The 13,136-nt window shown below is 32.6% G+C and overlaps 1 protein-coding gene and 1 long non-coding RNA gene across 3 annotated transcripts; one reads left to right on the forward strand and one right to left on the reverse strand.

Annotated features, from left to right (window-relative positions):
* The first annotated feature begins 2,059 nt into the window (after positions 1 to 2,059).
* On the forward strand, positions 2,060 to 7,119 carry LOC139841794 (AP-2 complex subunit sigma). Its single transcript, XM_071831993.1, has 6 exons — positions 2,060 to 2,178; positions 2,297 to 2,395; positions 2,491 to 2,541; positions 5,371 to 5,544; positions 6,334 to 6,393; positions 6,842 to 7,119. The coding sequence occupies exons 1-6, from the start codon at positions 2,176 to 2,178 to the stop codon at positions 6,881 to 6,883; spliced, it is 429 nt and encodes a 142-aa protein (XP_071688094.1). The 5' UTR covers positions 2,060 to 2,175; the 3' UTR covers positions 6,884 to 7,119.
* Positions 7,120 to 8,067: 948 nt separating this feature from the next.
* Positions 8,068 to 10,330, reverse strand: LOC139844097 (uncharacterized). 2 transcript variants are annotated; one of them, XR_011757821.1, is made up of 3 exons: positions 9,784 to 10,330; positions 8,782 to 8,884; positions 8,068 to 8,370 (listed from the first exon to the last, which is right to left on the reverse strand). It is a non-coding gene; the product is annotated as an uncharacterized lncRNA (long non-coding RNA). The 2 variants fall into 2 exon arrangements; XR_011757820.1 differs by having other exon boundaries at positions 8,068 to 8,399.
* Between the last annotated feature and the right edge of the window lie 2,806 nt (positions 10,331 to 13,136).

Consider the following 13,136-nt stretch of genomic DNA (forward strand, 5'->3'; position numbering starts at 1 on the left):
TACCACTGGCATACTTCCCTGTAGCTTGGTAACTATTATTTACAGCGGTATTGTAAACGCGAATCCTGTTGATAGATCTATCGGGCCTGACAACCCCAACCGGATTGGACGACCAGTATTCAACGGTTGCACAGTACTTCGTTTCGTGACTACACTTGGTACGGTGTAGTAAGATTTCATAATAAAGGGAATATGCGACGTGATTGAATGTTAAGTATGGTTATCAAGTGCTCAACCACTTAGAATATTTTTATTAAAATGTTTACATATGAAATCTTGTGGTCCATGGTTGTTATAACGCTGCTAGCATCAAACCTATATATCTCACCAACTTTATGTTGACGTTTTAAAGCATGTTATTCTCAGGTATGAATTAAGTCTTCCGCTGTGCATTAGCTCAAATTAAGGATACTACTCGGGACCATTTAAGTCATGATTCAAGGACGTTGCATTCGAGTCATTGAAGTGCTATAGAGATTATTATTAAGTAAATGGCAATTTAGGTCATCTGGATATTATGAAATGTTAGGCGAACATGTCAATTTCTGATGTAACATTAGATTGTTCTTGAGAAATAAATGCAACGTTTGTAAAATGTATCATATAGAGGTCAAGTACCTCGCAATGTTATCAACTATTGTAATTCGTTTGTAATCAATATGGACAACGTCCGGTTGATTAGTTTCGGATCCTTTCACCAGGGTGCTCTGTTACGTAGAATCATTTGATAAACGTTTCTGGAAGAAACAACTGAAATCTTGTGATCCACCTTTATGTACAGATTATGCAAAACATTAAAACTATGAACTCACCAACCTTTGTGTTGACACTTGTTAGCATGTTTATTCTCAGGTTCCCTAGAAGTCTTCCGCTGTTTGCTTATATGTTAGACAAGCTATGTGCATGGAGTCTTACATGACATATTTATCAAGGAAACGTTGCATTCACCAAATCATCACCATGTATCTTATTTTGACTGCATTGTCAATGGAAGTACTATTGTAAACTATTATTTACGGTGATTGTCTATATGTAGAAATCATCAGATGTTGAAAACCTTTGATTTAATATTCATTTATGGTGTGCTTTTTCAAAAGAATGCAATGTTTACAAAACGTATCATATAGAGGTCAAATACCTCGCCATGAAATCGATGAATGACGTGTTCATCCATATGAATTTGGAACGATCGTCACACTTTTCAAACCACGTTTTTTAAACCACCAAGTTCAATTAACTATAATGATCATAAACAAGTGTTTGACATCAAACCCTATTCTAAACAAGTGTTTAGAATGCTTAGCGGCCGAGTAACATGTTTAGAGTGCATTATTCAATTGTCAGGCAATGGTATATGTTGTCACCTTTCCTTACTTCACGTCCTGTAATCGTTTCGGACAATCGCCATTTTGTTGATTGTAATTTAATATACTGCTTTTTTCGCCAAAAATCAAAAAATCATACCCTATTTTTAAAAAATGATCCATAATACACAACGACACATATCATGAGCATGGAACGTACAATAAAATATGAAAGTAATGAATTGCATACTCGAAGTTTTATGTCTCGCCTGAGGTAATAGAACATTTTTCCTACCTAGAGTTAAATAACGAATCTCTTTACCCCCAGTAAAAATAGTTTTATACATCTCAAATTTCATACTTTAGAGACATGAAATTAATTATACATTTCACATTTCATACTTCAGATACCCGAAATTAAGTATTGTTTTTTTTCTTCTTTTTACTTTTTATTGTGGGCCAAAATAATAAAAACTTTATAACGACACTTTCACGAAAAATGAAAGCGGCCTAAAAATTGAGAGATATAAACGAAAATTGACAAACCTCGAAACGAAAAGCTAAAACAAGCAACCTAACCGATAACTAAAATCGAGACTTAACGAAACCAAACGATACAACAAAGAACACACCAACGAAACAAACACCTAAAACATTTTATTGAAAATGACTTTGTATTGAACAACTACCAAACATCAAGGGCTTTTTCGAAAATATTTCAACGTTGTAGTCAAGCTTTCAGAGGCGGATCCATTGTAAAGTCAAAATTGGTCAAAAACTTCAAACCTTCAAACCTCTTTCAATTATTTTGCAGAATCATTAGAAACAGCTCGTCGATCCTTTTCCTTCGTATTGCTTAACTCGCACGAAAATGGTAATATTTCACACTCTTGTTGGATCAACATACTGTATCTAAAACCCTAATTCAAATCATTTTCAATAAAGTTTAATTTATTATTGATATAATTTAATTTTGATTTAAAATTGTATAGATCCGATTCATTTTGCTACAAAACAGGCAAGGGAAGACTCGTTTAGCTAAGTACTACATCCCTCTCGAAGAATCTGAAAAGCATAAGGTTGAATACGAGGTGTGAATTAATTCTTACTTTTTTTTTTGTTTGTAAAATTTTTTTTATTCTAAGTTTTTTGTGATTCTAATGTATAATTGTGTGTGTATGTTTAGGTTCATCGGTTGGTTGTAAACAGAGATCCTAAATTTACTAACTTTGTTGAGGTAATTGATCCTTCTATCATCATCTTTTAAGAGGTCTCGGGTTCGAATCCCGTCTAGAACGAATATTTAGTGGTGCCCAGGGATGGGTCTTGTTGGGCTGCGTACATTATAGTATGAGGTTGGATTACTCGCCCTCCCGGGTAGCCCGAACAGGGAAAACCTTCTACCTTTTACCTTTTACCTATCATCATCTTTTAACTTGTATATTAGAAATATTTCATAGTTTGGGTGTCATCAGTGTATGTATGTATGTATGATCAAGAGGGAAATTACCAATCGGGGGGAAGCGGGGGGAAGCAAAAACTTTTTTTTTTTTTGTTTTTTGAAAAAACTTTGTTCACGAACATTATAGATGGGATGAAAATATGAACATTTAGTAGAGACACTTTGTGATAAATGTTTTTATTTTGGCGGGAAAACGCTCGAAGAAGTAATATATAACAATTATCGTGTTTTTCGAGCGTATGTTGAGGTTTTAGCTATTGGGGTTTTGGTATTTGGGTTTAGATATTAGGGTTTATAGGGTTTAGATATTAGGGTTTAGGGTTTAGATTTAGGGTTTAGATTTAGGATTTAGATTGAGTTTTTAACACGAACGGTTTAGAGTTTAGGGTTTAGGGTTTGGTGTTTTGGGTTTATGGAATAAACCCAAAACACCAAACCCTAAACCCTAAACTCTAAATCGGGCTAAATTTTATTTCACAAAACATGAAGAAAAAAAACGTTCATATTCTTCACGAACAATATTATCTTGAATGTTATTTTTGTCGATCGTTTTCCCTCCTAAATAATAACATTCATCACGAAGTGTCTCTTCTAAATGTTCATATTTTCGTGTGATCTTGATGCCGGAAAAAAAAGTCCAAAAAAAAAAAAAAAAAAAATTTGCTTCCCCCGCTTCCCTCAATTGGTTACTTCCCCATTGATCCTGCTCCTATATATATATATATATATATATATATATATATATATATATATATATATATACACACGGTCATAATCAAGAGGGAAGCACTTTTTTAGGGGAAGGGGGAAGCAAATTATTTTTTTTTTTTTTCGTTTTTTGAAAAAACTTTGTTCACGAACATTATAGATTAGATGAAAATATGAACATTTAAAAAAGACACTTTATGATGAATGTCATTATTTTGGCGGGAAAACGCTCGAAGAAAAAAATAAAAACATTTAATGCATTGAATGTTTTGCTGCTGAGTTTATTTACATCGTTTTGTTTTCATCTTGTGTGAAGTGTTTTTTTTCGAATTTAGCCCGATTTAGAGTTTAGGGTTTAGGGTTTTCGGGTTTACTCCGTAAACCCTCAACCCAAAACCCTAAACCTTAAACCCTAAACTCTAAACCGTTCGTGTTAAAATATTCAATCTAAACCCTAAACCCTAATTTCTAAACCCAAAACCGTAATTTCTAAACCCTAATGGCTAAACCCTAATTTATAACCCCTAATTTATAAACCCTAATTTCTAAACCCTAAAATCTAACCCTTTAAAAAAACTCAGCAGCAAAATATTCAGTGCATTGAATGTTTTTATTTTTTTCTTCGAGCGTTTTTCCGCCAAAATAATGACATTCATCACAAAGTGTCTTTTTTAAATGTTCATATTTTCATCTAATCTATAATGTTCGTGAACAAAGTTTTTTCAAAAAATGAAAAAAAATTACTTCCCCCCAAAAAAGTACTTCCCTCTTGATTAAATCTATATATATATATATATATATATATATATATATATATATATATATATATATATATATATATATATATATATATATATATATATATATATATAGTGGTAGGATCAAGAGGGAAGTAACCAATCGAGGGGAAGCAAAAACTTTTTTTTTTTTTTTTTTCGTTTATTGAAAAAACTTTGTTCACGAACATTATAGATGGGATGAAAATATGAACATTTAGTAGAGACACTTTGTGATAAATGTTTTTATTTTGGCGGGAAAACGCTCGAAGAAGTAATATATAACAATTATCGTGTTTTTCGAGCGTATGTTGAGGTTTTAGCTATTGGGGTTTAGATATTAGGGTTTAGAAATTTAGGGTTTAGATTTAGGATTTAGATTGAGTTTTTAACACGAACGGTTTAGAGTTTAGGGTTTAGGGTTTGGTGTTTTGGGTTTATTCCCAAAACACCAAACCCTAAACTCTAAATCGGGCTAAATTTTACTTCACAAAACATGGAAAAAAAAACGTTCATATTCTTCACGAACAATATTATCTTGAATGTTATTTTTGTCGATCGTTTTCCCGCCTAAATAATAACATTCATCACGAAATGTCTCTTCTAAATGTTCATATTTTTGTGTGATCTTGATGCCTGGAAAAAAAAATTCCAAAAAAAACGGAAAAAAAAAAAAAATTGCTTCCCCCCGATTGGTTACTTCCCCATTGATCCTGCCCCTATATATATATATATATATATATATATATATATATATATATATATATATATATATATATATATATATATATTGGATATCAGTTTGGGATCATCCAGGGGGACTAAACCACCCACGTATTCATCTCCTGTAGTTGCATACCCACCCGCGTTCATCAATTTATGTATTATTTGACCATTTAGATTGTAGGAATATAGTATAGGACTACATTTATGTATCTGCATATGTACCGTATGATATTGTTGCTGCGAAAGGACTCAAGAAAACTAGAGACTTGAAACTGTAGTTAGTTTGATTATGACCTTGTATTTGTTATGAGCGGAAAGTTTTTGTGACATCATATTTGTTATGGTTACACAAGGTGTTATGGATTTCAGTTTGACTATCTGTTTCTGATTGCAGTTCCGTACACACAAAGTTATCTACAGGCGATATGCTGGACTATTTTTCTCACTTTGTGTTGATATAACCGATAATGAGCTAGCATATTTGGAGGGCATCCACTTATTTGTTGAAATACTTGATCACTTCTTCAGTAATGTATGCGAACTAGATTTGGTTTTCAACTTTCATAAGGTACAGAGTTCCTGCTGCAGATTTTTTTATTCTTTATTTCCTGTTTAAATTGGAAAAGGTTCGGTGCTTATTTATTGACATATGTTTGTATTTTAATGAAAACTATCCGTTCTCGTATTGACATGCATAATTATGCCCCCTTTATCTTATGAAAATTGCCAAGTTGACCACATGCGTACTATATTGGAAAGTGAAAACCTTTGGTTTTACATAATATTATGAGAGTATCCAAAATGATATCATTGAACCTAGGGTTGTAAAAGTCGCGAGTTGGGGATTAGTCGGTCGGGACCTCGGAGGGACGAAGGCGAGTCGGGCGTTGACCTGACCTTTGGTAATAAAAAGCTTGAATGTATATACGTAATAAACATAAATATGTCAAACATTAACATAGATATAGGGCACAAAATCTGATTTTAAAAAATATAAAAAATTTGACCAACTTTGACCGACTCGGTCCAACTCAGCCCGACTTTGACCTGAATTTTTGGCGTAGACCGTCTTTTTTTGGCTAAACGGGACGGGTTAGTCCCTAAACCGACCTGTCGGCCGACTTTTACAACAGTGATTGAACCTAAGGTCATCGTCATCCCAAGTTAATTTTGAGGCATATTGAGTGTAGGCTGTCCTGGTAGTAAGCCCAATAGTATCCTTTTACAAACTTTAGGGAATAAATTTGTACCATGGGGGTCGTAGATCGGTACTTTTAGCTTTATATGTGTTGTTGCTTTTGTTGTATGTTTTCCAGTTTGATTTCTATAGCTTATACCTGGTTTATTTTATGAGAAGGTTTACCTGATATTAGACGAGTTCATTCTTGCTGGAGAGTTCCAAGAAACAAGCAAGAAGGTATTTGCTGTTCTTTCTTCTATATTAAATAATTATAATTATTATTACTCTCTTCTACGCACTATTAAATTGCAATTTTTCCCCATTATATATTTACCAGTTAATTGGCCGAGTTGGGATGTTTTCTATCTTAAGTTAGCCAATGAAAAATGTAGCTAAATCCCTTCATTGCTCATGACCTCCTAAATCATTGATTTAAAAATTTAGGTTATCATTGCAATAATATTGTTTTTGTAGTTACAGGAAATCCATTAGTTGTTTGTATTTCAAAGTCAAAAATTGGAAAACAGATGTTTGCAGTTCAACCTGCTTCAACCCGGACTGATTTGACCCAGACTAAAAAGTTAACCTGTCTCAGCCCAATCCATTTCCCAACCCGCTTGACCTTCTTATGTTTGTCTCCTGTAATGATAAGGTTTTTAATACTACAAGCTGTTTCAATCTATAGGCAATCATTGAGAGGATGGGAGAATTGGAAAAACTGGAGTGAAATGCAGATTCTGATGGCTTATTTGTTCGATAATCAAGCATGGCTTCCGTTCTAGTCTTTTATCTGAATCTCATATCGTTACCATCGTTTTGGTCATGAGTTATTTTATTTCCATCATTCATAGTCGATAAATATCTTTTCATTCTGCATTTCTTGATTGTAACTGATTTAATTAGACCATTTTACCTTTGATGATTGTAAATAAAATGTTGTATACAGTGATGAATACAAACACTCATTGCTCAAAATAGCTTTGCCATTTTCAAAACGTTGTTTTAGAAAGCATGTCAGCTTGCTTTTTCAAAACTGTGTTCTCTCTGTAGCAAAACACAGATAATCACTTTTTGGCAAACATTTTTGTTGATAATTTACGTTTTGTAACGCACTAATCAGATAATCTCTTCAAAATGTAAAGCCAAACACCCCATAAAACGTAGTAATCATCAACAAGTTGTTGCCGCGCTGTTGCTAAACCCCGCTTTACTTGATCTACTTCAATCTACAAAGCAAAGGAGGACTTGATCTTTCAAATTCTTCAAGGTATCCCCATGTTCTTGTATAATTCAAGGCTAATCAAAAGTTGTTCTTGCATGTGTACAGTCTTACAACACTCAAATGCGCATTAATAACTTAGCAGTGTATTTGTTATAGATTAGCGTAAACAATCAATAACAAATTATGTTTGAAGTAAAAACCACAACATTGCAAAAATTATAGACGTCGGATAAAGAAACGTATGAAACAAGATACAATACGAACAATAATGGATTTGTTTTTTAACAGGAAAAAGATTATGAGATATGCTGAAGCAGTACACGAGCTTTTTGTAGTGATCGTAAAGAAATTAGTTGAAAGTTTAAGGGTGAAAGGTGAAAATATTGGATTTGAAAAATTGGCCATGTCAATTCAGAATAAACAAATACAGTTTCATGCCTGAAAGTGTTGGCTCCCCTGGTGTCCAAATACACAAAAATTCTGGTTTCTCACCATTCTTCAAGAATCAAAATGATGAAGGTGTTGGCGGTCTTTAAGTTATGGACAAGTCGGGCAAATTCATTGCTGTTGATCCATGGCCTGAAACCCTTCTTGTTAATCTCAGTGACATGGCAAATCTCATCATGTTGGAAAGATTAGTTGATGGTTTTAAGAGCTTGACACCAATTGACATTTAGTATATAGTCTCTTTCATAACTTTATAAACAGGTTAACAACTTTTAGCTGAATTGTGTGTATCTACTAACTTGTATGTTGCTTGGATGTTCAACTCTATGTGCCTGAATTTCAAGGTTGAATGTAGTTTTCTACTTGATAAATTTTAAGTAATGCTACATTTACATTTTAACTGTTAACAGAACTCTATACCATATTCAAGAAAAGTGCACTAACAGAATCAAAAAAATAAAAAATAAAACAAAACATGAGCATAGTCACTAACATAATCCATATTTTCCTCTCAGCACTGCCTGATACTCAGTATGGCATGGTGTCTGCACAAATTTGTCTCTTGATTATACAACTGCAGACAAGTTAAAAGGTGAAATGGGTCGATTGACTGATTCTATTCTATGGGTCAAAAGAGGTTATTAGATTGATCTGCAAAAATGAATTAATCTAAATTTTGGTTATTCTTTAGAATAGAAGGTTGATCAATTTATTTAAAATCATATTCAGTCATTATGGATCTTAAGCGTTTAGAGAAAAAACGATTTTGGAGGTTTAATGAGTTAAGAATAGACTTTAAGTGACATTGAACTTGCTTGACCAGTTTGATCCATTTGTCCCATTCTTCTTTTAGCTATAAAACTTTAATCCCATTTGAGATTATACACAAGCAAAATTGACACCTCCTAAAGTAAGTAGGTTTAAATTTGCCACCTCTAACAGTCAGTAAAGTTTACCTGTTGTCGTAATTGCAGATTTGATTGCAGATGGAAACCAAGAAAGATGAACAGCTTTGATCAAGCCTGCTTTCCCGGTTACATACTGTAAGGATATTCAAACCTGGAGATGCAATTCAGGCTGCAAATCAGGTAAATAGTTTACCTACCTTACAATCAGTATACGGTAGAATGGGTCAGAAATGTCAAATAATCCTTTTTTCTTTAAAAATATCTGGGGGTATTAGCGTTAAGGCTTAAGGCCCCGTTTGGCTCACGGAATCCAATGGGATTCCGGCGGAATTGGAATGGAATCTAGAGTTCTAGACGCGCGTCGTGTCTAAATTCAATTCCAATTCCGCCGAAATTCCATTGGATTCCGTGAGTCAAACGGAGCCTACTGTATACCAGTTACAAATATCAAGATTCTTACAAGTAGTGCTGTAATACTTGTTACTTTCAATATAGATTGTGTTGCATTGAAATATGTTGAATATTGGTTTCGGTCAGGCTTGTACACCTCAATTTCAGGCATTATTGGACATGGTTGGAGTGTGATCGGTCGATAGGACATATATTAGGGAAAATTGTTTAAAAATACATTGAACTTTCACCAAATTCTTATTGTATGCATCCAATTTTCAGGTATCCTATTGTATGTATTTAACTATTTAAATTGATCTATTATATGCATTATGCAACTTGTACAACAGGTATCCGGTTAATATGTAGAAAAAGCTCATGGTTGGTCCCTCAACTTAATGTCAGTTAAATTTTTTCGTTATAACTTAACTTCTTCGTCTTCTTTATCTGTTAAAGAACAATTCAGATTCATTTTATTCATCACAAACTCTAAACCAAAATCAAAAATTGACAAACACTGATCAACACAAATTACAACCAATACAATAAATTGACAAAATTACAGTACTAATCGTCACCAAAAACATGACACACAAAATATAAAAAAAGCATTCCAACATTAAAATATATCAGGACATTACAAGTAGATCGATTAATTACCTTACATATACTAAACACACATAGCGGACAAACCAGATCCGTTTTCATGTTCATACCGCCATCACTCGATTGGTTACTCCCGCCACCGTACGCCACCGTTACTCTTGTTGCCATACGCCACCGTTACTCTCGCCGGAGTTGCAGGTTGCCGGAAAAGGAACTGAAGATGGTTAAAATTAATATATAGTAACACCCACATCAAGACCCACTTACAAACCTTCTTTCGATTTTCGATCTAAACAAGGAACTTTTCGATTTTGGATCTAACATGGAACTTTTCGATTTTGGATCTAAAAATGGAACTTTTCAATTTTGGATCTAAAAAGGGTTCTTTCGCTTTTGGAACTATAATGCTTGTTGACAGCAATAATTTTGTTTGATTTCGATTAGTGTTTGTAACAATTAGGTAATTTTATATCATTGTTTTTATTGGGTTTGATGTAAGCTTATGAATGGTATTGATTTGAGAAGCTGAAGATAGAGTTTTGAGTGTGTTTACTGGTAGAGATTTTGGGTTTGATATAAAGATAACAGCTGATGAGTTGTTTAATTTGTTTAAGGAAGGTGAAAAATTAAAGAAAAAGGATACATGTAAAGGACCAATGAAGTAAATTTTTAGCAAAAATAAATGGTGTAATATTTGACAAACTTGAGTGGTCAAAGGTGTAATTTTAAAACTGAGGTGACCGGATGTTTACATGTTATAATAGGTTAACTATACAATAGAATAATTTAAATAGTTGAATGCATATAATAGAATATCTGAAAGTTGGATGCATACAATAGGAATTTGATGAAAGTTCGATACATTTTCAAATAATTTTCCCTATATATTATGTCTCTTTTGTAAGCTGTGTATAGCTGCATGGTGATACCAGTTGGAGTACAAGCAGCTTTTCGCATGAAACCTGATGTTGAGGTTTGCACAAGCTAAGTCTGATTAACCTATTTGCATAAACTTATGTATTGGTGAAAGTTATATGTTAAATGATAATTTAAAGACTTAGACCAATTGTACCGGTATGAAGGCAACACCGTTGCAGCTTAGGTAGCAAGCAACTAATGCAAGTTTCTGGTGTATCGATGCGTGAGATGGGCCAAAATTTGAGCCGTGCGTTGCCAAGCAACGGATCAAGCAACGGGTGGGAGAGGGTGGGAGGTACATGTGACAGCGACTGATTGGAGCTCGGATATAGCCGTTTGCAATTTAAAAAAAATGATTAAATATTATTTCTCCTATATATGCACCTTTATCTTCTCATTTTTATATACACATACAAATCTTCCTTTCTCATTCTAATTCTACTGATAAACATATTGAAACAAATACGTTCATGTAAAGTATTATACGTTTAATACTTTGTTAATATTCTCAAGTTATAATATATATATATATATATATATATATATATATATATATATATATATATATATATATATATAATCATATTCATTTATATAATGGTTCGTGAATCGTCGGAATATGGTCGAGGTTAAATGAATGTATGAACACAGTTTAAAATCCTTGAGATTCAACTTAACAAACTTTGCTTATCGTGTCGGAATAATATAAAGATAAAGTTTAAATTTGGTCGGAAATTTTCGGATTGTCACATTGTGTTTTTTGCCTAGTGGTAGTGGAAGCGATGTTGGTGATGATGATAAATGTAAACAGTGATTGTCTATCAAGAAAAAATTAAAGAGAAAGGTAATATTTCAATTTTTTTACCCTTTTTATGAATAATATAATAGTGATTTTGGTTTAATGTTTGAAATTTGACTTATGGGTTTTATTGATTATATTCCAAAGATTAACATCTTAAGGATTCTTGATTTGTTTTTATATTTTTTTGGCATTCTTTGTTTGTTTGATATGATTTTGATTTAATTTAATTTAATTCGATTTATTCTGTTTGATTTTGAGCATTTGGGTAATTAGAATACAGGCTCCAGCTGTTATAGGCATCATCTATTATTGTAGTATTAGTTGTGTATTTTTGTCTTGAATTTCTTTATTATTATTATTATTATTATTATTATTATTATTATTATATTATTATTATTATTATTATTACTATTACTATCTTTTTGAAATTCAAGACTGTTTATTCTTAAAAATTTAATGTTTCCTCACAATTTATTCACAGGCAACTGATGATTTAATGGAGAGATGCCATAAAATGCAACAAGAAAGAGAGATTTTAGCAAAGGTATGCAATAATCCTATTAAGTTTACTTTGATTTTATTTTATTTTTCTTGAAATCTTGTTATGTCTAATTAATTGTGTTAATACGCAGAATATAAAAGCCATGAAAATCCGTCATCAAGAGCTTACATCTCAAAATATGGAGTTAAAAGCAAAAAGACAACAGGTAAATAATTTGAAATTTTTATTTAATTATAAATTCTCTATTTCCATTGCTCCCTCCTTTTTTATTGAATTAATTCTAATTCTATTTCAGATATATTATCCAAGAAATGTATTACAAGATTTCCAATTATGGAGTAAATCTATGAAACTAAATGTTGATCAACAACGTTGTTATAAACAGCATAGTTCCATGCAGGGGCCGAAGATAGTATTATCGTAAGGGGGTATCCGACCCATCTAGATTTAATGGAATAAAAAATTTTACACTAAAAAATATTTTTCTTTACCAAAAAATAAGGTGTTTTTTAGTGTTTACTTCTGCTGAAAATGGAAATTTTATTAAATTTTTGCACCCGCTTCATCTGTATCGCCGTTCAAGTTCCTCCACTTGTCCATGTTTGCACCACAACAACAACATTGGATGGTAGATCCCAATCTAGTGGCAGTGTCCTGTTCCAACGGTGGAAGTAGATTTGGGTTATTCAATCATATTGATCCACGTGTTAACAAGATTTATGGAGAGACTTATGAAATCATGGCTTCTTGTCAGCCGTTGGATCAAAGTAAATATTTAATGATGGATAATGATGTAAGGGTTAGGACAGCAGCTGCTGCTGCTATAAAGAGAAGGAATATGAGAATTAAAGAAAACAAAAACAACTCTTCGCTAGGCATCAAAGTGTCAAGCGGGAGTAGATGATGATGGTGGGCTTGATTTTTTAATAAAAGTCAACCTTGATACAATAGGATGCTGGTTATTTCAGTATATTAAAAGATGCTTAAATTACTAGCCACTTTTTTGCCTATAGCTTAAACTAGTTGTGGAACCCTCGTTTTGCGTCGGGGGCTCCGTTTTGAATGCGAGTTAAAAAAAAAAAAGTCTTGATCTATTTTGTAAAAAAGAATTTTTTGACATCTAACATTGAAGGGTTGTTCCTTTTGTGAAAGTTGCTTCTTTTAGCGTTCGTTTTTTTTTTTTTT

Source organism: Rutidosis leptorrhynchoides, chromosome 4 (genome assembly GCF_046630445.1).
Source record: "Rutidosis leptorrhynchoides isolate AG116_Rl617_1_P2 chromosome 4, CSIRO_AGI_Rlap_v1, whole genome shotgun sequence".
Taxonomy (NCBI): domain Eukaryota; kingdom Viridiplantae; phylum Streptophyta; class Magnoliopsida; order Asterales; family Asteraceae; genus Rutidosis; species Rutidosis leptorrhynchoides.

Excerpts from the sequence above, each read along its gene's own strand:
- LOC139841794 (XM_071831993.1), top strand. Across the intron at positions 5,545-6,333 it reads TGGTTTTCAACTTTCATAAG|GTTTACCTGATATTAGACGA; the intron begins GTACAGAGTTCC and ends TTTTATGAGAAG. Across the intron at positions 6,394-6,841 it reads TCCAAGAAACAAGCAAGAAG|GCAATCATTGAGAGGATGGG; the intron begins GTATTTGCTGTT and ends TTCAATCTATAG.